Here is a 26,742-nt window from a genome sequence, read left to right as displayed (position 1 = left end):
TGAGTTTATTTTTGTGTATGGTGTTCAGGAGTGTTCTAATTTCATTCTTTTACATGTAGCTGTCCAGTTTTCCCAGTACCACTTATTGAAGAGATTGTCTTTCCTCCATTGTATATCTTTGCCTCCTTTGTCATAGATTAGTTGAGCATAGGTGCGTGGGTTTATCTCTGGGCTTTCTGTCCTGTTCCATTGATCTATATTTCTGTTTTTGTGCCAGTACCATATTGTCTTGATTACTGTAGCTTTGTAGTATAGTCTGAAGTCAGGGAGTCTGATTCCTCCTGCTCCATTTCTTTCCCTCAAGACCGCTTTGGCTATTCGGGGTCTTTTGTGTCTCCATACAAATTTTAAGAGTTTTTGTTCTAGTTCTGAAAAAATGCCATTGGTAATTTGATAGGGATTGCACTGAATCTGTAGATTGCTTTGGGTAGTAGAGTCATTTCACAATATTGATTCTTCCAATCCAAGAACATGGTATATCTCTCCATTTGTTTGTATCATCTCTAATTTCTTTCATCAGTGTCTTATCGTTTTCTGCATACAGGTCTTTTTGTCTCCCTAGGTAGGTTTATTCCTAGGTATTCTTTTGTTGCAGTGCGTAAATGGGACTGTTTCCTTAATTTCTCTTTCAGATTTTCATCATTAGTGTATAGGAATGCAAGAGATTTCTGTGCATTAATTTTGTATCCTGCAACTTTACCAGATTCATTGATTAGCTCTAGTAGTTTTCTGGTGGCATCTTTAGGATTCTCTATGTATGTTTGATCTCTATGTATGTATGATTCTCATGTCATGTGCAAACAGTGACAGTTTTACTTCTTTTCCAATATGTATTCCTTTTATTTCTTTTTCTTCTCTGATTGTCGTGGCTAGGACTTCCAAAACTATGTTGAATAATAGTGGTGAGAGTGGACATGCTTGTCTTCTTCCTGATCTTAGAGGAAATGATTTCAGTTTTTCACTACTGAGAATGTTTGCTGTGGGTTTGTCATATATGGCCTTTATTATGTTGAGGTAGGTTTCCTCTATGCCCACTTTCTGGAGGGTTTTTGTCATAAATTCGTGTTGAATTTTGTCAAAAGCTTTTTCTGCATCTATTGAGATGATCATATGGTTTTTATTCCTCAGTTTGTTAATATGGTGTATCACAATGATTGATTTGCATATATTGAAGAATCCTTGCATCCCTGGGATAAATCCCACTTGATCATGGTATATGATCCTTTTAATGTGTTGTTGGATTCTGTTTGCTAGTATTTTGTTGAGGATTTTTGCATCTATATTCATCAGTGATATTGGTCTGTAATTTTCTTTTTTTGTAGTGTCTTTGTCTGGTTTTGGTATCAGGGTGATGATGGCCTTGTAGAATGAGTTTGGGAGTGTTCCTCCCTCTGCTATATTTTGGAAGAGTATGAGAAGGATGGGTGTTAGCTCTTCCCTAAATGTTTGATTGAATTCACCTGTGAAGCCATCTGGTCCTGGGCTTTTGTTTGTTGGAAGATTTTTAATCACAGTCTCAATTTCACTGCTTGTGATTGTTCTGCTCATATTTTCTATTTCTTCCTGGTTCAGTCTTGGAAGGTTATACCTTTCTAACAATTTTTCCATTTCTTCCAGGTTGTCCATTTTATTGGCATAGAGTTGCTTGTAGTAGTCTCTTAGGATGCTTTGTATTTCTCTGGTGTCTGTTGTAACTTCTCCTTTTTCATTTCTAATTTTATGGATTTGAGTCCTCTCCCTCTATTTTCTTGATGAGTCTGGCTAAAGGTTTATCAATTATGTTTACCTTCTCAAAGAACCAGCTTTTAGTTTTATTGATTTTTGCTGTTGCCTTCTTTGTTTCTATTTCATTTATTTCTGCTCTGATCTTTATGATTTCTTTCCTTCTACTAACTTTGGGTTTTGTTTGTTCGTCTTTCTCTAGTTCCTTTAGGTGTAAGGTAAGGTTGTTTATTTGAGATGTTTGTTGTTTCTTGAGGTAGGATTGTATTTCTATAAACTTCCCTCTTAGAACTGCTTTTGCTGCATCCCATAGGTTTTGGATCATCGTGTTTTCATTGTCATTTGTCTCTAGGTATTTTGGGATTTCCTCTTGATTTCTTCAGTGATCTCTTGATTATTTAGTAACGTATTGTTTAGCCTCCATGTGTTTGTGTTTACGTTTTTTTCCCTGTAATTGATTTCTAGTCTCATAGCATTGTGGTAGGAAAAGATGCTTGATATGATTTCAGTTTTCTTAAATTTACTGAGGCTTGATCTGTGACCCAAGAGGTGATCTATCCTGGAGAATGTTCTGTGTGCACTTGAGAAGAAAGTGTAATCTGCTCTTTTTGGATGGAAGGTCGTATAAATATCAATTAAATCTATCTGGTCTATTGTGTCATTTAAAGCTTGTGTTTCCTTATTAATTTTCTGTTTGGAAGATCTGTCCATTGGTGTAAGTGAGGTGTTAAAGTCCCCCACTGTTATTGTGTTACTGTTGATTTCCTCTTTTATGGCTGTTAGCATTTGCCTTATGTACTGAGGTGCTCCTATGTTGGGTGCATATATATTTATAATTGTTTTATCTTCTTCTTGGATTGATCCCTTGATCATTATGTAGTGTCCTTCTTTGTCGCTTGTAATAGTCTTTATTTTAAAGTCTATTTTATCTGATATGAGTATTGCTACTCCAGCTTTCTTTTGATTTCCATTTGCATGGAATATCTTTTTCCATCCCCTCACTTTCAGTCTGTATGTGTCCCTATGCCTGGAGTGGGTCTCTTGTAGACAGCATATATATGGGTCTTGTTTTTGTATCCATTCAGCAAGCCTGTGTCTTTTGGTTGGAGCATTTAATCCATTCACATTTAAGGTAATTATCGGTAAGTATGTTCCTACTACCATTTTCTTAATTCTTATGGGTTTGTTTTTGTAGGTCCTTTTCTTCTCTTGTGTTTCCCACTTAGCGAAGTTCCTTCAGCATTTGTTGTAGAGCTGGTTTGGTGGTGCTGGTGCTGTTATCTTTTGCTTGTCTGTAAAGCTTTTGATTTCTCCATCAAACCTGAATGAGATCCTTGCCAGGGAGAGTAATCTTGATTGTAGGTTCTTCCCTTTCATCAATTTAAATATGTCATGCCACTCCCTTCTGGCTTGTAGACTTTCTGCTGAGAAGTCAGCTGTTAACCTTATTGGAGTTCCCTTGTATGTTATTTGTCATTTTTCCCTTGCTGCTTTCAATAATTTTTCTTTGTCTTTAATTTTTGCCAGTTTGATCACTATGTGTCTTGGCGTGTTTCTCCTTGGGTTTATCCTGTATGGGTCTTTCTGCACTTCCTGGACTTGGGTGGCTATTTCCTTTCCCATGTTAGGGAAGTTTTTGACTATAATCTCTTCAAATATTTTCTCGTGTCCTTTCTCTCTCTCTTCTCCTTCTGGGACCCCAGAATTTCTTGCGTTTTATGTCGTCCCAGAGGTCTCTTAGATTGTCTTCATTTCTTTTCATTCTTTTTTCTTTATTCTGTTCCGCAGCAGTGAATTCCACCTTTCTGTCTTCCAGCTCACTTATCCGTTCTTCTGCCTCAGTTATTCTGCTGTTGATGCCTTCTAGTGTAGTTTTCATTTCAGTTATTGTATTGTTCATCTCTGTTTGTTTGTTCTTTAATTCTTCTAGGTCTTTGTTAAACATTTCTTGCATCTTCTCAATCTTCGCCTCCATTCTTTTTCTGAGGTCCTAGATTATCTTCACTATCATTATTCTGAATTCTTTTTCTGGAAGGTTGCCTATCTCCACTTCATTTAGTTGTTTTTCTGGGGTTTTATCTTTTTCCTTCATCTGCTACATAGCCCTCTGCCATTTTGTCTTGTCTGTCTTTCTGTGAATGTGGTTTTTGTTCCACAGGCTGCAGGATTGTAGTTCTTCTTGCTTCTGCTGTCTGCCCTCTGGTGGATGAGGCTATCTAAGAGGCTTGTGCAAGTTTCCTGATGGGAGGGACTGGTGGTTGGTAGAGCTGGGTGTTGCACTGGTGGGCAGAGCTCAGTAAAACTTTAATCTGCTTGTCTGCTGATGGGTTGGGCTGGGTTCCCTCCCTGTTGGTTGTTTGGCCTGAGGCGACCCAGCACTGGAGCCTTCCCGGGCTCTTTGGTGGTGCTAATGGCAGACTCTGGGAGGGCTCACGCTAAGGAGTACTTCCCAGAACTTTTGCTGCCAGTGTCCTTGTCCTCACCCCCTGCCTCTGCAGGAGACCCTCCAATACTAGCAGGTAGGTCTGGTTCAGTCTCTTACGGGGTCACTGCTCCTTCCCCTGGGTCCTGATGCGCACACTACTTTGTGTGTGCCCTCCAAGAGCGGAGTCTCTGTTTCCCCCAGTCCTGTTGAAGTCCTGCAATCAAACCCGGCTAGCCTTCGAAGTCTGATTCTCTAGGAATTCCCCCTCCTGTTGCCAGACCCCCAGGGTGGGAAGCCTGACCCTGGGAGGGGCTCAGAACGTTCACTCCAGTGGATGGGGTTTTGTGGTGTAATTGTTCTCCAGTTCGTGAGTCACCCACCCAGCGGTCTTGGGATTTGATCTTACGTGATTGCGCCCCTCCTGCCGTCTCACTGCGGCCTCTCCTTTGCCTGTGGACGTGGGGTTTCTGGTGAGCTCGTGTCTTCCTGTCGATGATTGTTCAGCACTTGTTGTGATTCCGGTGCTCTCACAGGAGGGGGTCACCTCATAAACTTTTAAGCACCCTACAGATGTCAGTTAATAACAGCAATAAAGTTATTTGAGAAGAGCTGCTGTTCATCAAACATTTGGAACTTTTGGGGGGATATAAGTGTGATAGTGTATTTGATAAGTAATTTAAATGAGACTGACGTTCATTACCATTTTAAAACCTTAAATAGAAGTGATTCACATTGTAAACTCTGGGCAACGTTTTCTTCATAGGCTGTTTCACATTGGGTGACTCTAGCCTCCCATGTTTTCGTAAGCAGTTTTCATTTTCTTGATATTCAGAGTTTCTACATGTGATGATTACTGATGACTTTTTGCCCATCCTATGGACATAAATGAAAGAATTGCTTTGCTTATAATAAATAGCAAAAGCTTTCTTTCAAATAATTGCTTGTTTCTGTTTCTGCAGAAACCAATGTAATAAAATCAAAGTAGGAGAAGGTACTTCACTATATGAAATTTAAAAAAAATACACAGATTTGGGTTTTCTTTTTTTCTCACAGATTTACACTACTTGGTGAAATGGACATTGACGGTATCCCTTACGAGGAGCTTTCCCCACCTGATGAAGAGCCTGCCGAGAAGAAAAAGGAGAAGGAGCTCAGGAAGAGACAAGAACTACTTAAATTAGTGAACTTTTCAAAGTAAATGATTTATTACTGTTCATTTGGTAATTTCTTTAAAATACCTAGTAATCTAAGTATGTTCTTTACTAGTGACAATTGCTGTACATTATGTTGGCAAGTTAAATCAAATGCATTTAGTATTGTTTTACCCTTGTGCTTTTGTGTACTGTTCCCTGAATTTGAGGCTTAATAGAATATTGATCATTTTATTCTATTTTAGATCTTAGAGAAATGTGCTTGTAGGTAAATATAAGTGGCCTAATACAGTTGTTCAAAACAGGTTAACACTGGAACAAAAGGAACTTTGCCGTTGTAGACTGAAATTATTAACCTACTTAGATCGACTCGCAACATATGAGGTAAGGAGTAGTTTTTTGTTTGTTTGTTTGTTTTATTTTTGCGGTACACAGGCCTCTCACTGTTGCGGCCTCTCCTGCTGCAGAGCACAGGCTCCGGATGGGCAGGCTTAGCGGCCTTGACTCACGGGCCCAGCCTCTCCGCGGCATGTGGGATCTTCCTGGACCGGGGCACGAACCCGCGTCCCCTGCATCGGCAGGCGGACTCTCAACCACTGTGCCACCAGGGAAGCCCAGGAGTAGTTATAATCAAACCAGTTATGTTCATTTGATCTGTCATTATAAATGCTAAGGCTGCCTTCGTATCTGATATTCTTGGTCTTTAGAACTATTTATGTGGGAAAAGTTCATTTTGTATAGAAGCAGTTTCTCTTATACATCAGTTTTGGTAAAATTTAGAGATTCATGGAAAGCCAGAAGTTGCTTTGTTAGTCTAGGGAGTAGAAATGCTTAAGCCGTCTCTGAGAATCTATGTTTCTTAGGTTTATGATCCTTTTCATTTACTTTTATTTTACATTCAAACTTTAGGTTATGGCATATACCTGTCTATAGTACCAAATTCAGTACACACTGGGTTTTAATAATCCTAATATGACTATTTCTGACTTGTTTAATTTTAATGATTTATTAGTGGTTTGAATTTAGTTGGTTAAACTTTGATCCTAATTATGGCCAGAGTTAGTCACTTGAACTTAAAGCGTATTTCAAAATTGTTTCTTCAGGACCACAACCACAAATATCCCATGTTGGGCATTTCAGTAGCACTCTGTACCATGAGATTTAGGTATTGTTAAAGGCGCGAGAAGCAGTTCATAAAATAGACATAGTTTAGATTGCTTTTTCACATGACCCTCATAGCTTACGTTACCCAGGATTTAGTATAAATTTCCCACCTTTGAAATTTGACTTCATTTGCAGTTTACTTCCTCCATCTCTCTCAGCCTCCCTTTTGTGGTCACACCGTGGGCTTTTGGTATTGGCGCATAGTAGGGACTCAGTAAACATCACTTCCTATGTGTTTCCCTTTACCTGTTCTTACTGCCTGTTCGTCTTCCCTACTAGATTTTGAGCTACTTGGAGAGCAGGGAAGCTGTATTATTGTTCACTGTGTCACCACTGCCTATCACAGTGCCCCTTGCACATTATTGACCCCTAATAAATATCTGATTAAAGAATGAATGGTTCAGTCTGCAGTTTACATAGATCATTCCAGCAGCAGTAAAGTTAATCTAAAGTTCTCACACAGATATGACAGGTGCCCATAGTACATAGCCACGTATAACTGTTGCTTATTCGTTTTTACCGGGTGGTGGATTTTGCTTGTCCTACTGTAATTTTACTGCCTATTTCATTTACTTCTGGATTTTTTTTCAATTAACAGCATTTATAAATACAGCCATTTTCCAAATAAAGACAAGAATGCAGATGTAGTACTTTAGTTACAGTTGAGAGTTTAATTAATTCAGGCCTTATTTATTTAGGTAGGCAGAGCTGTAATGGTTTTTTAATATTTTCTTGTCACCCATATTTAAAGGCCTTTCCATTAAATCACTGTTTCCCCTCAGGAAATCCTCAGAGTGCCTCATGCATCTGAACAGAGATATGATGCTGAATTCTTTAAGAAGTTCAGAAATCAGAATATTGTTCTCTCAGCAAGAACTTATGCTCGGGTAATTTCTTTTTGTCAATAAAACAGTTTATGGTTATTAACACTTTCTGAGTCTTTGAGCCATGCAGTTAATGTTATTGCATGCCTATATCATTACATTTCCTTTCTGTGTTGTATTATATTAATAACTGTAGAGAAATAGAATCATGTTAAAAATTTTTATTCATTATTCTGAGTTCTAAAATAATTTTTAGAGCATTAGGTTGAGAAAAGTGATACAGACCTGGAAAAATCAGGAATCTTTCAAAGCACTTCATATCAGAACTGCATAAAAAAGTTAATTTTAAGGTTTTGAATGTTGTCATACAAAATCACTCCTTTATTTCTAAGGTTCACGTTAGAAACTTACCCTTGCCTTCTGTACAGGAAAGTAATGTACAAGCCCTAGAAATTCTGTTCACTTACCATGGATCTGACCTGCTTCCTCATCGCCTCGTGATTCTCTCCAATTTCCCAGAGACCACTTCTCCACATGAATATTCCGTTTTGCTCCCTGAAGCTTGGTATGTACTATGTTCACTGAATTTTACCTTTTTGCTAAGTAACAATTTTTGTTTCATGCTAAACATCTTAAATTAAAAAAATTTAAAATGTAAACAATTTAAACTTTTTTTTTCTGATTATAAAATTATTTCTAACTTATTTTTACGTGATCCTGAGGCCAAACCAAAATATGTCTAGCATGATAGGATTACTGTAATGTACGGAATGTGAACTTTGCTTTTTTTTTTTTGAAAGTCTTCTGCTACTAAAAAAAAAAAAAAAAAAGAAAGTCTCCTAGCTTTATGGCTATGTAGTCAATATATACTGTTTTATGGTTAAGAACAGTTTTTAGGATAACAGTGTCTGTTTGAATTAGTTGTATCTTTCAGAAATTGAAGTGTAGTTCTGACAATATTAGGTTGTAGGTCCAGGGAACCCAGGAATGTCTTGGGGATCCTGCTTTTCTCAACAACCTTTTCTCCCTATGAAATTCCAGAGGCACAAAGACAGATGGGAAATCAGAGTACCTCTTTCCCATTATACTAATGCTCCTTATCTCAGTTGAAGGCTTTTTGATAATCGGGTTGTGACATAGACTCTTAAGACCAGTGGGACCATTAAGACCCAGTTGTACCATCTGGTGGGCTTCCAAAGGCCAGAACATCACTTCCTGAGAATGAAGAAAGAGAATATACAGTTGACCCTTGAAGCAACACGGGTTCAAACTGTGCAGTTCCACTCACACATGGACTTTTTTTCAGTAGTAAATACTACAAAAACGACATGATCCTCAGTTGGCCGAATCTGAGGATGTGGAGCTATGTGTACAGAGGATCCACGTGCATGGAGGGCTGACTATAAGTTATATAGGGGTTTTTGACTGCATGGAGGGTTGACACCCTTATCCTCCCTGTTGTTCCAGATTCAGCTGTGTTTGCCTCAGTGTGTAGCCTGGAGATGGGCAGGTCATCAGCCCCAGGCCTGAATGCCGCCTGGGAGTAGCATACCTTGCCTCTGTCTGACCACATAGAGGCAGAAGGGAAGAATATGTCCATTTGTGAGACCTTTTATATCTGGTAAACTAGCCCACTAGTAAATGTGGCTCAGTCATTAATTGCATCCTTTCTGAATTTGCCCAGTCTTAAAAAGAGTTGAGAGTCCCTGTCTTGCTTACTCATGTTGCATACTTTTAGTAATAGGTGAATTGGTCTGTATGAAATCTGCTTGTAAACTATAAAATATACTGTAAGGGATTATGACGGCTCTGACTGAAATCATTGTTACAGACTCTAGCTACTGGCAACTTACAGTGATATGGGGAGGGCACTGGATCATGTGGCTTCCTCATTCCTCCCTCTGCACCTCCCTGCTAGTTGTAGGCTTAGGTGTTGACGATAATGACCAGCATTTATACAGTAATTACTATGCATTTGGCACATACTTACATCCCGTCTCCCAACACCTTTGGTATTATCTCTGTTATTATAGAAAGCTGAGATTTACAGAGGCTTAATAGCATATTAAACTTTATGTAAGTGCAGCCAGGATTTGAACCTATTTTTATTTAGAGTTTGTAAGTCAGTAAGCTCTAAAAATAGAAGTTATAAACTCCCTATTTTGCATTACTGTTAGTACTAAAATGTAATTCTTTGTTATGATAAAGTGAGCAAAAAGAAAAAGCTTGGGATATACCTTTCAAGCAGTTTCTTTTAGATCTGAATACTGATAAGTAAATGTAGTCTATAAATATGTATTTATAAATATTAACAATTAATTCATTTATTTTTCTGCCTATTCACAAAATAGATCTAATCTGAATGGAAATGACCTTTTCTACTGTACATTGTTAGTATAGAGAAAAGGGCCACTGTCTTAACGTTTTTTCTAAAGGTAGTTTCTCCTTAGATTTGAACTCATTTATTTGCATTGTCTTCTGATGATTGCTTAGATAAGCGTTTGATTTTAACCTGAAATTTCAGAATTGGTTTTTAGAATAGTTTTTACAATGCCCAGTGCTATATGTTATCTTTGAAAGCCCTATCTATGGTTCCTTTATGGTGGCTGTCATAACCGATTTAAATGGCAGTAAATACTTTGGGTATATCATTGCAGCAGAGGGTAATTAGATGTTATTTCTAATCTTTCTTGTGGATGTGTTGCTTAGACAAACTTGGAAAAGACTGATTTCTTGTGAGTCCTTAAGTTATAATCATTTTAAACATATGAGAAAATATAGATTTATTTTTTTGTTAATATTTGTTTCTCAAGAAAGTCTTTCACATTGATATGTTTTTGCTATAGTTAGAAAGACTGAGAAAGAACAATAGATTTAATAGTAATGTCTGTTATGTGACTGCAAAGCGAAAACCACAGTTGTTTCAGGCATAGCCTCTTCTATGAGGTCTTCAGTAATTATTCCTTTCCCTATATTCTCATAATTCTTTGTTCATTCTTGCAGTATAGCACTTTTTATTTTGTATTATAGTCAGTCATTTTTATTACTGCCTTTCTCCCCCTTGTTCTCTTCTTTAATAAACACCCAGCCTTAAACTCACTAACTTCCTAACTTCAAGATGGAGGCCATCTCTTGCTGAGTTTTGGATCCTCAGGGCCCAGGTGTTTGTGTAGTGGTTCTCTAAACTTGTTTGCTAACTGGATAAATTAGGTCCATTTTATGCCTGTTTACAAAAGAGATGAAAAGATGTCCTGCAGGGACATCTTTGCAACAAAATATGCTTTCGCTTATTAACAAGGGAGGTGTCCAGGTAATGTTTCTCCAAGGCTCCCACAGCCTTAAAGATTCAATTGCTATTTTAGCCCATAGGTGAAGCCTGTACTCTTCTACCCTATTCAAAGTTTTGCTCTAATGGACGTGGAGATCCATAAGATACAATCGTAGGACTTATTTCCCTTTTTTAGGAAATATATTTTTTGAGTACTTGCTATTCATTTTCAAATCACTTGGCAACTTTGGGTCAGATGGACACAAAGTGTCTGATTGTTGGAATGTAAACACCCCTCGCTGTTTGACTGAGCCCTTCTGCATGCCTGGCGCTATGGTAGGGTCTGGAAGTGAGTGAACACGGCTCCTCTTCAGCAGGAGTCATCAGGTACGGTTTACACAGGAACAGAAGTTCCTGCTTGCGGCATCATGCTTTCAAACTGAGGAAGAGATGAGTTAAAATGACTCTAAATCTGCAGCCTTTTTTGCTTTCTCTCTTCTTCTCCTCGGTTACAATGTTTGCCAGCTCCTGAAATGGTCTTGCCACTTCCTTGTTTACTGCCTCGGACAGCTGAAGAACTTTCTGTGTGCATGCCTTGTTTTTCTGTGAGTGTATACATTGCTCAGTGGTAGAGCCTATATTTCATCCTGCTTTATCTTCTCTTCAGCCCGCCAACTTGTATTTTTCAAGTAATAATGACTTTTTAATGATCTGTTGAATTGATTAGAAACAAGTCACTAAGCTCTAAATGGACAGCTCCCAAACGCAGAATGACCGCGTAGCTCCCCACTGCCTTCAGATTGCTGTTGGGACACTCAGTACAGGGCCCCGCTCTCTCCACTCTGCCACACTGGCAGTCCCATGAACATACCAGGCCTTCCCTCCCCGCCCCCCCTTAGGGCTTTTCCAAGGTTAGTGTGCTCCCGCTGGGTGTGCCCTCCTGGATCTTCACATGACTTGCTCTCTGCTCAAAGGCTCCCTCTTCAGAAAGCCTTCCTCAACCACTCTTCCCCATTGCTTCCACTCCCTCCTCTCTCTGCCCTTATCTGAGTTTTCTTTTCTTCTAGCACTTATACCTAACATATTATATGGTTATTTATTTGTCTCCTCCAGTTTATCTATCTTCCTTGGCCATTCTATTTAGAATTTTACCCTCACTTTATTTTTATTTATTTTTGAGTTATCCATTATAAATATAAAATTAGCCATTTTATATACATCAGTGTCTACATGTCAATCCCAATCTCCCAATTCATCCCCCCCGCCCCCACCCCCACCGCTTTCCCACCTTGGCGTCCATACATTTGTTCTCTACATCTGTGCCTCTATTTCTGCCCTGCAAACCAGTTCATCTGTACCATTTTTCTAGGTTCCACATATATGTGTTAATATACGATATTTGTTTTTTTCTTTCTGACTTACTTCACTCTGTAGTAGACAGTCCTCTAGGTCCATCCACGTCTCTACAAATAACCCAATTTCGTGCCTTTTTATGGCTGAGTGATATTCCATTGTATATATGTACCATTTCTTCTTTATCCATTTGTCTGTCGATGGGCATTTAGGTTGCTTCCATGACCTGGCTGTTGTAAATAGTGCTGCAGTGAACATTGGGGTGCATGTGTCTTTTTGAATTATGGTTTTCTCTGGGTATATGCCCAGTAGTGGGATTGCTGAGTCATATGGTAGTTCTACTTTTAATTTTTAAAGGAACCTCCATACTGTTCTCCATAGTGGCTGTATCAAATTACATTCCCACAACAGTGCAAGAGGGTTTCCCTTTTCTCCACACCCTCTCCAGCATTTGTTGTTTGTAGATTTTCTGATGATGCCCATTCTAACTGGTGTGAGGTGATACCTCACTGCAGTTTTGCTTTGCATTTCTCTAATAATTAGTGATGTTGAGCAGCTTTTCATGTGCTTCTTGGCCATCTGTATGTCTTCTTTGGAGAAATGTCTATTTAGGTCTTCTGCCCATTTTTGGATTGGGTTGTTTGTTTTTTAATATTGAGCTGCATGAGCTGTCTATATATTTTGGAGATTCTTTGTCCATTGATTCGTTTGCATATATTTCCTCCCACTTTGAGGGTTGTCTTTTCATCTTGTACTTTCCTTTGCTTTGCAAAAGCTTTTAAGTTTCATTAGATCCCATTTGTTTATTTTTATTTCTATTGTTCTAGGAGGTGGAACAAAAAAGATCTTGCTGTGATTTATGTTAAAGAGTGTTCTTCCTATGTATTCCTCTAAGAGTTTGATAGTGTCTGGTCTTACATTTAGGTCTCTAATCCATTTTGAGTTTATTTTTGTGTATGGTGTTAGGGAGTGTTCTAATTTCATTCTTTTACATGTAGCTGTCCAGTTTTCCCAGCACCACTTATTGAAGAGACTGTCTTTTCTCTCTTACCCTCACTTTAAATCCTCCTTTCCTGTTTTATTTTCTTCCTAGCTTAGGTCAGCCAAATAGTTGACCTTTCACCTACTCTGTTTTGAGATTCCAGTGACAGAATGTTACCGTGGCTTTTTTTTTTTTTTAACATCTTTATTGCAGTATAATTGCTTTACGATGGTGTGTTAGTTTCTGCTTTATAACAAAGTGAATCAGCTATACATATACATATATCCCCATATCTCCTCCCTCTTGCGTATCCCTTCCACCCTCCCTATCCCACCCCTATAGGTGGTCACAAAGCACTGAGCTGACCTCCCCGTACTATGCAGCTGCTTCCCATTAGCTATCTATTCTACATTTCATAGTGTATATATGTCCATGACATTCTCTCACTTTGTCCCAGCTTACCCTTCCCCCTCCCCGTGTTCTCAAGTCCATTCTCTACGTCTGCGTCTTTATTCCTGTCCTGCCACTAGGTTCTTGAGAACCATTCTTTTTTTTAGATTCCATATATATGTGTGCCTTGGCTTTTAATCGAAGTTTGATTAACTATTTTAATTGAACCAAATTTTATGATTATGATTGCTGGGAAACTTTGGTTTGTGTTATTTTAGTGTTTTATATTGTCATTCTTAAATAATCGTATTTGACATTGATGAAATGTGACCAAGTTGTGTAAAACTTTGAAATTATATTATCTGTCATAGGTGATACATCTTTTTGTTAGCTACCTATCCTTAGTTTGCCATTGCTGTAAAACATTACATTTTATATTCTATTTGACTCTTTAGTTAAGTACAAAAGGTGACATTTCTTACCATCTTTGTTAACTTTGACAACTTGTGGTAATAGAGGGTTTTATTTTGGTGAAAGAAAGAGAAATATATTTTTTGATTTTTAGTATTTTTGATGCTTATAGCATGTTTTAGAAAGTTTATTTAGAGTTTTCATTTATGGTCTTTTGTTTTATTGGAAAGCCTTTCCAGAGTGATGAAAGCAGGCTAGTTTAAAAAGGTTGTATTCAGAACAGTTGTCTGTTGAAATAATATAGCAGAGGGATAAAAACATTGACTAGCTAGAGCCAAGTTGCCTAGATTTGTGATCTTGGACACGTTTTCTAACTGCACCTCAGTCTTCTCACCTGTAAAATGGGGATGATTATAGCACTTATTTCATAGCATTGTGAGAATGACCGAGTTAATGTATATAAAACACTGCGAATGGTGCTTGGCACCAAGTCATTGCTACTTAAGCATTAGGAATTATTATTAATGCAGAATCCCATGCTAAGGCCTTGGCCTTATATATGTTATATAATTATTATTTTAAACTTATTGGAATATTTTTATAGTTATGGAAAAGTTGCAAAGATAATACAGAAAGCTCCTGTACACCCCTCGCCTAGCTTCCTCTTCCTTCTTACATAATCTTAGCACATTTGTCAAAACTAAGAAATTACTGCTGGAATAGTCCTGCATATAACGTGACATACGCATTCCTAAAAGTCACTGCACTATGCAAAATACTGCAGTGAGAACCACAGGGCTTATGGGGAGAATAGGGTTAGTGGAGCAAAGTTAGGAATGTAGTAACAATCGTAGTATAGTTTTACATACATTAAATGATTAAGAAACACGTAAGTACTAAAAGATGGCACTTTACCTTGACAAAGACCTGAAAAAGACTGCTTATGGAAGTGAGTGTTGGGAACAGTTGCAGTTTGTGTGTTATTGGGAAGTGGAGGAGGGGGGTGATTAGAATTCCAGTACAGAGTTGTAGCCCCAGATGTGGACTGGAGTGGCTCCTGATACATTCTGGGAACGGAGGCTGCTGCTGGATGTTTGGGGACTGTGTGTGCATGCACACATGAGCTGACGTGGCTCGGTTCAGCTGAGCGCAGTTTTCTGTGTTCACCTAATGTTTCTTGTGGATGGAATTGGGCATCAGCAAATGTGAAATTTGTTATGCTGAAGTTGTTCCATAATATATTAATTTATTGGAACAAGTTTGCATTTTGAAAACATTGCAGAACTGACCATATGTTACTATTAACTAAACTACGTATTTATTTGGATTTAAGGAGTGTTTCTCCTCATATCCTTTTTCTGTTGCAGTATCTGATCTAGGATACCACATTGCATTTAGACTTCATTTACTTTTAATATATGGAAATAAACTCTGACATTCAGTATCTGTCACTCATGAAGTTCTTTGACACATATATTTATTACTAGACAGTGAAAATTGATCCTAATATCTATATTCCTGGATTGCCTCCAGAATTGGCAAGGAAAGATTGAATTATATTTAGCGTATTTTGGTGTATTGCAATATTTAAAGCATTTTTTAGTATAAGTAGCAAACCTCTGTTGATGGAAATAGAGTATCCAGAACACCTCATTCTTTTCATCATCCTTGAAAAACTGTTTCTATGGTAACTTGGCAGTTTGCTTCCTTGTGAATATCTAAGTTTAGATTATTTGATGATTGAAATTTTGACTGTGAAAAGCGTGCTATAATATACAGATGGGCTGTGCTTGTGTGAACTATGAAAATGTGTCTTAGACGTTTCCATTTTCTTTTCTGAGTTGGCGATTATTTGTATTATTTGCTGACTGACTTCTGACCATTCACTACCTTTAGTTCCACAGTAATTTATGTGACATATCATTAAGGCTGAAAATAAGAAGTGGCTAAGTGAAAACTTTTAAGTCACCAGTTGTTTAAATAGAATATGATGTCAACCTAATATTAGGTCTGTTTATAGTCGTTTCATATTCTCATACCTAGTCTCATATTCAGAAAGTGCTATTATCCTAGAGTGTAAAAAGCACTTACCCCGCCTTCATTTAGAAAAACCTTGCAAAACAGTCTGATAAATTGTGTGACAAGCCAACCAGCAGAAGTTTCCTCCCTGTGACTTGCAGACCCAGGCCCTCTTTGTGCTGTGCATACTTTAACTCGTGTGTTTGTCCCTGGTATTTTATTCCCTTGCTAACCCTAAATCATTTCTGCTTTTCTCGGGCCTTTGTCCCTTTGGTGCCTCTCTACCCCGCTTGGTAATGCAACAGAAAATCCAGGGTCCCCAAGAATTTTCCCATTTTCATTTTTCATTGGGTAAATAAGCTTTGCATCCTTTTCTCCTCATTGATAAGTCTTTGTCACTCCCCCAAAACTAGAAGGCCTTTGGGTGACAAATTTGGAGGATATTTTTGTTTTTAGAGGCTGCTAGTATCCCGTGGCACGTTTTGTTTTGTTTTGTTTTTTATGACCAGACTAACATTATCTTACAGTCAGGTGCTATGAATATACTGATGAATGCAATGATGGTTAGTGACTGTTGGATGAACGAATGGTAGTTATGTGAAGAAATTTGGAAAACACAAGGGGTCGATGTAGCAAAGTAAATAAAATGGTCTCAGAAGCATCCTTTCTGAAACAATCTATAAAGGAAACCTGTCTGACTTTTCCTACTGAAAGTAAGGTAATATACTAGTTGTGGTCTACAGTCGTCTTCAGAGTGAATATATATATATATATATATATATATATATCTTTAGTGTATTTCTGGATCATATCTTTGGCGTTGTATATTTTTGACTCTGTGTTAAGCATAGGGACCATTAGGACCATTTGGCCTTGATATACTTTTTATTTTATTAAAAATTTTTTTAAATTGTAAAATACATAAAAATTTACCATCTTAACCATTTTTCATTGTGCAGTTCAGTAGTGTTAAGTACATTCATTGTTGTGCACTCAATTTCCAGAACCCTCTTTATCTTGGGAAACAAACTGTACCTATTCAATAACAACTCCCCATTTTTCTTTCACCCCAGCCCCTGACAACCACCATTTTACTTTTCGTTTTATGAATTTCACTCTACAGTATTTGTCTTTTTGTGACTGGCATGATGTCCTCCAGGCATAATATGCTTTTAGTAAAATTAATATCACAAATAAGACTTAGAGTGGCTGGCCACCTGTGGGCCATGTTTCTGTTTATGCTGCAAAAGTATTTCTTAAATAAGGTAAAGGACAAAGATGGGTTCTAGTTCAGGACGGGATGTTACCTCACCATTGTTGCCTGACTCCTTGTGGAGAGCCTTCTCTTTGTCTTTCGATGATGAAGAGGGCATCCAAATGAAGGGAACTTCTAATATCACATCTAATACTTTGTTTTCTAAATCTTGGATTTGAATAGCCAAATATGGAGACTTTTTCTGTTACTACAACAACATAAAATTTATGTCATAAAAGCAAAACATCAATATGCATTTTATTAAATTTTTCAGTAGGACAAACTTGATCTAGGTCAAATTAATATACCTTTTAACTTAAATCATATAAATCAAATAAAGAATTTACCTTGAAAAAGATCAGATGACATTATTCCCATTCTTCACAACTGAAAGGTAGATAGGAGTTTACTTTTTCCTACACTTCGAGTTTCAAATTAGTGATGTTTTGATATTTTACATTAGTTTGTGATTTTTTCAGAGTTGAAATAATTTGAGCTATCTTTTTCATTGACTCTAGGCAGCTTTTGATTCAGAAGGTAAGTTATTGTTTGGTTGATTTTTTTTTTTTTTTTTTTTTCCTTGAAAGGCAACAGAAAACAGTACCAGGATCAATTACTGTTGGCTTAGTTTCATAGTTTTAAGGATACTCTGGAAGTTTTTCTCCCATAAGAAGCATATTACTGTAATGTTTCTTGTGAAGCAGATGTTGATTTTTGAATTTTAACTTCTTCAGTGAAATTTATAATTAAGCATGAGTACATGTGAAACTGATTTTAAAATTGAAGCATTTCTAAATTGCTTTATACTATTTCATTCTCATTGAAAGAACAGTCTAAAGAAGGTGAATGAATCTGTAAAATTTTGTGTTATTTCAATAAAAATTTAGGGAATATTATATTACATATATAATATATTATATTATATTAAATAGGTAGATAGGTATATGAGTCAGATGTGGTCCCTGTCCACAGATAAATTAGAATCTAGTAGGGAAGATCAGACAGGTTAATTATAGATATAACTACCATAAAGTTAAAATATGTGTCATAGGAGAAGTATAAATGGCTTTAGAGATGGGAGAGATTATTTTCTGTTACAAAGAAGGTAAATCAGGAAAGGCTTCTTGGCAGAGGTGAAGTTTGATCTAGGCCTTGAAGGTTGAGTGTGTTTTTGGTGCTGGGAAGTTTGAATAGGAAAGAGTCATCTGAATAAATATTTAAGCTGAAGTTGTTTCATCTACTTAGTCCTCACATATATGATATCATTTAGTCACAGAGTACAAAAGATGTTCCCAATTAACTTGTTAATTGAAAATGAATTAGTGCAGAGGTTTTCCAGTAAACAATTATGAATCTTTTTTTACTCATGTTTTTATGTAGCCCAGTCCTGATCATAAAGGTCTCTTTTTTCTTCCTTGAAACATTTAAAAAAGCAGTTTTTATTGGGCATTCTATTTGCACCATATGTTTTTTTGTTGTTGTTGTAGTGAAATATCACCTAAACTATAGCCTGGATGATGAAATAATTATGGAAAGTTTGGGGCATTGCATTCACTTTTTTGATTCGCAAGGGAAACGTAAAAGTGTTTCTTTACCCTTTAAAATTGAAAAATTGATTACTTACCTAACCAAAATTCAATTCCCGTATGTGCAGTTTATTTCTGAACTGCTATGAGCAAAGAACAATAAATTGGCTTATATTCTAGGCTTGAAATAAGTATGTGGCCTTCTGCGGTGACTGTCATTAGAGAGAGGCGTGCAGGCAGCATGCTACAAAATGGGGTAAGTTGGCAGTTTCTGAATCCAAGAATAACCTGGTGGTTGGATAGGAAAGGAAAGGCCTAAGAGCCTCCCTTGTCTGGGAGCAGGGTCTGGGGCTGGCAGTGGGAGAATTGCTTTGCATGTCTCCTGGCACTGTGGGCATCTTAGATTTTGACTTGATTAGTTCTTGTCTTTCTATTTATTTAAAGCAACAAAATAGATTTAGGGCAATTTTATTGATTATGGAAGTGGAAACAAATATTTTTTTAGAGTAATTTTTATGGACCTTGGAAAGTATGTTGGTATTTGTTATGTATTTGGTCCTCAGAAGTATCATACTAAAGAAATGAAGGTGTAATGATTTACTAATTCATTTGCTCTGTATTCGACAAACATTTCATGATTATGAAACTTTAAAAAAAATTTACAAATGAATTTTATGATTCATATACAATTCTCATAGCATGTCTATGAGATAAGCAGAAAAGGGATTAGGGCTTCCCTGGTGGCGCAGTGGTTCAGAGTCCGCCTGCCGATGCAGGGGACACGGGTTCGTGCCCCGGTCTGGGAAGATCCCATATGCCGCGGAGCGGCTGGGCCCATGAGCCATGGCCGCTGAGCCTGCGCGTCCGGATCCTGTGCTCTGCAATGGGAGAGGCCACAGTGAGAGGCCCGTATACTGCAAAAAAAAAAGAATCACATTGATATTTTGTGGACAAAGCATCTGCATTATTTTAAGAAGTGTTTTGACCTCAGTGTGTACCATTTTTTAATCCTAAAAGTTTAGATGCTATATGTAATAACCGTGGAAAAAATCCAAAATATGTACAAATGTTGGGATCGCATGCCTGGCATTGACACATATTTGATGTAGAGAAACAATAGTATGGTACACTGGAAGGAACAAGAGGCTTTCAGTCAGAAACATGGGTGTGTGTCCTGGTCCTGAACTTGCTAGCTGTGTTACTTTTGGGAAGTCACTTAGCTTCTCAGAACTTTAGTTTTGTCAAGTGTGAAATGGGGAAATTGTGGAGGGATTGTGATGGTTTAGTAACCTAAGAGGTAACGTTACCTAGCGCAGTTACTAGCATATAATCGGCATTCAGTGTACAGCAGTGGTTGTGTTAATAGTGGATATGGCTGTAGCCGTAGCAGCAGCAGTTTTTGGTACATGTCGATGGGAATGTCATAATAGATATATTTTAGTTTTAAGTGCATTAAGTAGGCTTTAAAAGACTGATGAATAAACAAAATGCATAATTGTAATAGGGAGTATTCCTCCTTGATGACACCAATGCTTTCATTTCTCATCTGTGACAGTATGCCTTTTCTGGTATCAGGTGCCTTGACATTGCAGATTATTAATCAAAACTTGAGCATTGTTCAAGTGAAGTTAAAGTTTTTAATTTCACTTTTTATTGACTTGTAGATGTAGGAAAATGAACAAATCATAAATGGGCAATTTGATGAACTGTCATAAAGTGAACAAGATTAAGAAACAGACATAACCAGCCTCCCTGTGCCCTCTCCTTGCACCCTCTTCTGGTCACCTCACCCAACAGAACCGCTACCCTGACTTATAACATGGCAGCTTAGTTTTGTCTGTTAAACGCATGGAGTGGTTTATGAGGACTGTTTTACCTCAACAGAGGTCAGATTTCTGATGTTCTTTAAATGAATACCTCTCTTATTTTTCTAATGCTCGGTGTACAATGACATTTTGGTTTTTTATGTTTAAAGTGTGTTTGTTGTAGACAGAATGTAGCTGACTATTGCTGTTTTACCTAGCAATCTCTGCCTTTTAATTGGCTCGCTTAGACCATTTAGAGGCAGACCTTGTCTTATTGCACTTTGCTTTATTGTGCTTCGCAGATACCGTGTCTTTTACAAATTGAAGGTTTTTGGCAACCCTACATCAGGCAAGACTATGGGCACCATTTTTTCCAACAGCATTTGCTCACTTTGTCACATTTTGGTAATTTCTGCAATATTTCAAACTTTTTCATTATTATATTTGTTATATGATCTGTGATCAGTAATCTTTGATGTTATTGTTGCAAAAAGGTTATGACTTGCTGAAGGCTCTAATGATGGTTAGCATTTTTTAGCAGGAAAGTATTTTTTAAAAATTTATTTGTTTAATTTATTTATTTTTGGCTGTGTTGGGTCTTCGTTGTTGCACGCAGGCTTTCTCCAGTTGCTGCGAGCAGGGCTGCTCTTTGTTGTGGTGCACGGGCTGCTCGTTGCGGTGGCTTCTCTTTTTGCAGAGCACGGGCTCTGGGTGCACGGGCTTCAGTAATTGTGGCTCACGGGCTCTAGAGTGCAGGCTCAGTAGTTGTGGCGCACGGGCTTAGTTGCTCCGTGGCATGTGGGATCTTCACGGACCGGGGCTCGAACCTGTGTCCCTTGCATTGGCAGGCGGATTCTTAACCACTGTGCCACCAGAGAAGTCCCTTCAGGTTTATTCTGATTGTTGCTTATTGACTTTCTTGGATCTTCTGTGCTGAATTTAGGAAATTCATGCCTGTTATTTCTTCAGGTATTTTTCCTCTTCCTCCTCCCATCCCCAATATGCATACTCTTTACTGGGACTCCACTTACGTGTGTGTTAGCCGCTTGATTCTGTCTCACAGTTAAATTTTTTCAGTATTTTCTCCTCTGTGTTTCATTTTGGATAGTTCCTATTACTATGTCTTTATAAACTTATGAATCTTTTCTTTTGCAGTGTCTGCTATTAATGACATCAGTGTGGTTTTTTTTTTTTTTTTTTTATTTTTTTGCGGTATGCGGCCCTCTCACTGTTGTGGCCTCTCCCCGCTTGCGGAGCACAGGCTCCGGACACGCAGGCTCAGCGACCATGGCTTACGGGCCCAGCCGCTCCACGGCATGTGGGATCTTCCCGGACTGGGACACGAACCCGTGTCCCCTGCATCAGCAGGCGGACTCTCAACCACTGCGCCACCAGGGAAGCCCCATCAGTGTGTTTTTCATCTTAGCTGCTGAATTTTTTATTCCTAGGAGTTACATTTGGATCTTCTTTATTTTCTATGTCTTTCCTTATCATGTTATTGGTGTTTCTTCGAAATTGATTATTCTCCTGGTTATGGGCCATAATTTCTTACTTTTTTGCATACCTTGTATTTTTTTATTGGATGCCAGACATTTAGGTTTATTCATCTCATTAGTAGAGTTCGTATCTCAGTTGTTATGGAACATCTTTGTCCTTTCCCCAATTCTGTTGGTTTATTCAATTACACCTCTGAGTTTCACCAGCTACCTTACTGTGTATACTAGAAGGTTAGCTTAGATCAGCTATACAGTTGATCTAAATAGGTTTCTGAATTTTTAATGGGGTAAATTAATCTGTATGTGTTTCTTTAATCTGAAAATTATAGAACATGATCTAGCAATGCAGATATAGAGGTATTTATTTGTTATTGTTTTCCTTGTGGATAATTTGGACTTTGTTTTTATTCCAGGGTCAATTCCCAGATCACTTTCTGTACTTCCTGTCTCTGATTTTGTGAATGAGTGTTTATTACATAGTTAAGAATCTATATAAAAAATGAGACTCATTTCCTTCAAATTCTCCAGTGTTTTGCTTTCATTCTCTTCCTACTGTCTCTAGTTTAACTTTGAAGCTCATCAGCAGTAGAGATGTGTTAGAATAACTAGCACTGCAGGCACATACACCATTGTCTACCCAATCACAACCTGTGGAATTGACACCAGAGCCTCTCCCTCTTTATTTCTGGGGTTTTCATTTCTTCAGTCGTGGTTATTGTCAGTCTGCAGTGTAATTTGGCCTAGACTTAGAAGACTCATGATGAAAAGGCTGTAAATAGACTTGTATCTCAGAGCAAACAGTCTTTTATGCCTCTTTGTTTATTGAAAGCTTAGGACATTCCACATCTCTTTGTACTTATCTGTGCTCCTACATGCAGGCCAAGAGTCAACTGTGGTCTGCAGTACTGCAATGTTGCTAATGGCGTGGCTGCGCGATAGGGAGTCCTACAGTTCATTTTAGAAACTTTAAATCAGAAACTTTTGAATAAACCTCAGGTGCATTATCAGAACCTTCACTTACAGGGAAAGCATATTGATCTTGAGATGTAAATACCCCTGTGGTTTTCGGGGAGTTTTCGTTTTTTCATTTATTCAGATTTATCCATCTGTCTTTCAGTCTGTCCGTCATCCATTCATCCGTTAAATATTTAGTGAGGTTTAAATGCATGCCAGGTATTGAATGAAGGATATAAAAATGACTCAAGCTTTGAAGGAGCTTCCAGTTTAGTAAAGGAGCAAGACACAGATAACTGTAATTCAGTGCACTGACAGCAGTAACAGAAATACATGCAGGGTTTAGTAATCTGGAAGAAAGTCTGGTAAGCTGCTTGATCTGGGAACAGCAGAGAAGGTTTCGGTTTTTTTCCTTTAATGAACACTACATTGATTGACACAGTTAAAGATAAAATTGTAACTATGCCTGCCATGAATCATACTACTTTTCTACCCATTTAGATTAGGTTACTGTGGCTTTCTTTCTTTTTTCTTTTCATGTATCTTATATACGCATATTTTTCTTCTTACTGCCGTTATACAACTTGGTTTCTGAAGTACACATTTTTCTCTTTGAAGAGTTTTTCAGAAGTTAGAGTCACAGTGCTTCCCTTTCTTAAAGAAGTGATCTAATTAATTAGTTGATTTCATCATTTTGCTGAGATCCTTCTTTAAGTTAGGTGCTGAGGGGTATAAAGTGCTCATTCTCTGGAAGACATGTATACAGATAATTACAGTAGCAGTGAGATAAGTGCTGAAAGAGTTGGCTACACAGTCTTAGGTATGTAGTCTTCCTCCTAAATTGACTTTTTATATTTTTCATTTATGTTCATTTATATCTCAACTAAATCTTATATTTCGAGTTCTTAAGAGTTTTCTTGTTATTTGTTTTTGAGAGCTCTGCTTTTAGAATTAAAAGAATATCAGTGGATCTGTTTCTGTTGATCATTGAATCATTTATTCATTCAGTAAGTCAGTGATGATTTTTGTGCTCATAGAGTTTACTTACCTGCAAATCTATAATCATAATATTTAACTTACGGGGTGTTTGAGGATTAAATGAAATAATGCATTTATATAAATTTAGTTAAAATGATGATATATTATTGCTATGCATGTAACACCGCTAGGAGTTGTGGTGGATGCAAAGGAATATTTACAAGAAAGGAAAAAATTTACTTTTAGTGGGGATACAAAATATGTACTAGGAAATTAAAGAACTTCATGAAAACATGAGACAAATGTACCACCTTATGTATATTTTCTTAAGGTTAAGTAAGAGTAAATGCCAGATGAATTGTGCAGTTATTAGTAGTGAGAATTTAGAACAGGAAGAAAGCAGTGCCTGGAATGGTCATAGAATCGTCTGATAAAAGTGGGAATTTGAGCTGGGAGAGGTGGGGTTCAGATAAGTAGGACATCATAGTGTCTTAGAGCACAGGCTCTGGAAACAGACTGCCCTGGCTTCAAATCCCAGCTGCAGCATTTTAGTTGTGAGACTTCGACGAGTTACTAAGTAAACGTTTCTGTGTCTTTGTCTCCTCTACGGTAAAATGGGAAAGGATATTGTCTGTCTCTCAGGATTGCTGAATTTGTGTGTGTGTGTGTGTGTGGTGTGTGTGTGTGTGTGTGTGTGTGTGTGTAATAGCTTAGAACTTTTATAGTTCTCACACATTATAAGCATTTTATAAGTGTCAGCTATAGACTGGACAACGTTGGATAGCTTTATAGATGGTGTGTGAAATGTCCATTTAGTACAGGTCTGTAAGTAGGAATATGCAGGGATTTTTGAAGGGTGACAATGAGGAAATCAATCTTGCTGTGGCTTGGGATCTGCATGGGCATTATTTATGCTACTTTATTTGGTGATATGAATAAAAAAGAGATAAAAAAACTCTTCTTTTCCTCTCTAATCCTTTTGTTCAAACTCTTAGCAGTACAACCTTATATATGGTCAGGGTTTATAATGTACATTGATACAATTCATGAACATTTTGGTATATTTCATTAGTTTTATAGCTGATAAATTCAGTTGTCATATACTTTTATCTTTGTTGTGGGTCTTGTTGTCTTGAAGTAACATGAAATAAGGGCCTTACTGTTATTCTCTCTGCTGGTTCTGGGTCAGTCTAAGTAACACAGAGCACAGAGTGAAATGGATTGGATTTCTCTCCTATTATCGATACATCCCTTTTGATAGTTGTGGACATGTTGTTTTGGGCCTACCCGGTGTGAAGATATTCTTCATCGATTCTTATTTGACTCTTATACCTCAGATCTTTCAGTACCATCACATTTAATATGTATTCTCCCTCACTGACTGAAGTACTGGCAACCTCGAATATAAAGTTTGGTTGATTACTATAAATGAAAATTGTAATTCACCACTTTTAAGTTGAGCCCATTGTTTTTTTTAATTGATTTACCATGTTGTGTTAGTTTCAGGTGTATAGCAAAGTGATCCATACATATATATATTCTTTTTCAGATTCTTTTTCCTTGTAGGTTATTACAAAATATCGAGTCTAGTTCCCTGTGCTATACAGTAGGTCCTTGTTGGTTATCTGTTTTATATGTAGTAGTGTGTATATGTTAATTCCAAACTCCTAATTTATCCTTGCCCCACCTTTCCCCTTTAGTAACCATAAGTTTGCTTTCTATGTCTGTGGGGCTATTTCTGTTTTGTAAATAAGTTCGTTTATATCATTATCATCCACATATAAGTGATATTATATGATATTTGTCTTTGTCTGGCTTACTGCACTTAGTATGATAATCTCTAGGTCCATCCATCCAAATAATGTGTGCTGCAAATCACATCATTTCGTTCTTTTTTATGGCTGAGTAATATTCCATTGTGTGTGTGTGTGTGTGTGTGTGTGTGTGTGTGTGTGTGTGTGTATACACACACACCCCCCACATCTTTATCCATTCATCTGTTGATGGACATTTAGGTTGCATCTTGTCTTGGCTATTGTAAATAGTGCTGCAGTGACCATTGGGGTGCATGTATCTTTTTGACTTACGGTTTTCTTCAGATATATGCCCAGGAGTGGGATTGCTGGATCATATGGTAGAGCTGTTTTTAGATTTTTTTTTTTTTTTTTTTTTTTTGCGGTACGCGGGCCTCTCACTGTTGTGGCCTCTCCTGTTGTGGAGCACAGGCTCGGGACGCACAGGCTCAGCGGCCATGGCTTACGGGCCCAGCCGCTCTGCGGCATGTGGGATCTTCTCGGACCGGGGCACGAACCCGTGTCCCCTGCATCGGCAGGCGGACTCTCAACCACTGCGCCACCAGGGGAGCCCTATTTTTAGATATTTGAGGCCCCTGAACACTGTTCCCCATAGTGGCTGTACCAATTTACATTCCCGCCAATAGTGTAGGAGGGTTCCTTTTTCTCAACACCCTCTCCAGCATTTATTATTTGTAGACTTTTTGATGGTGGCCATTCTGACCGGAGTGAGGTGATACCTCATTTTTGTTTTGATATGCATTTCTCTAATGATTAGGGATGCTGAGTATTTTTTCATGTGTCTTTTGGCCATCTGTATGTCTTCTTTGCAGAAATGTCTATTTAGATCTTGTGCCCATTTTTTGATTGGGTTTTTTGTTTTTGTTTTTGAGCTATATGAGCTGTTTGTGTATTTTGGAAATTAATCCCTGTCAGTGGCATCATTTGCAAATATTTTTTCCCATTCTGTAGGTTGTCTTTTTGTTTTGTTTATGGTTTCCTTTGCTGTGTAAAAGCTTTTGAGTTTAATTAGGTCCCATTTTTAAAAGTTTTGTTTTTATTTCCATTGCTGTAGGAGATGGATCCAAAATTGCTGTGATTTGTGTCAAAGAGTGTTCTGCCTATGTTTTCCTCTAGGAGTTTTATAGTATTCGGTCTTACATTTAGGTCTTTAATTAATTTTGAATTTATTCTTGTTAGAGAATGTCCTAATTTCATTCTTTCTC

At 37.6% G+C, this 26,742-nt stretch overlaps 1 protein-coding gene across 2 annotated transcripts in view; it reads left to right on the top strand.

Annotated features, from left to right (window-relative positions):
• The window catches only part of NBAS (NBAS subunit of NRZ tethering complex), a 365,227-nt gene that overhangs the window by 93,758 nt on the left and 244,727 nt on the right, over window positions 1-26,742 (top strand). For both annotated transcript variants that reach the window (XM_032652473.1, XM_032652472.1), the window contains 4 exons: window positions 5,201-5,341; window positions 5,604-5,682; window positions 7,245-7,349; window positions 7,715-7,851. In XM_032652473.1, the coding sequence (XP_032508364.1) occupies window positions 5,201-5,341; window positions 5,604-5,682; window positions 7,245-7,349; window positions 7,715-7,851 (462 nt within the window). The remainder of the gene's footprint in view (window positions 1-5,200; window positions 5,342-5,603; window positions 5,683-7,244; window positions 7,350-7,714; window positions 7,852-26,742) is intronic.

Source organism: Phocoena sinus, chromosome 13 (assembly GCF_008692025.1).
Source record: "Phocoena sinus isolate mPhoSin1 chromosome 13, mPhoSin1.pri, whole genome shotgun sequence".
In the NCBI taxonomy this organism is placed as follows: Eukaryota; Metazoa; Chordata; class Mammalia; order Artiodactyla; family Phocoenidae; genus Phocoena; species Phocoena sinus.
The sequence above is the reverse complement of the archived record's forward strand: the minus strand, read 5'-3'. Positions and strand labels throughout refer to the sequence as shown.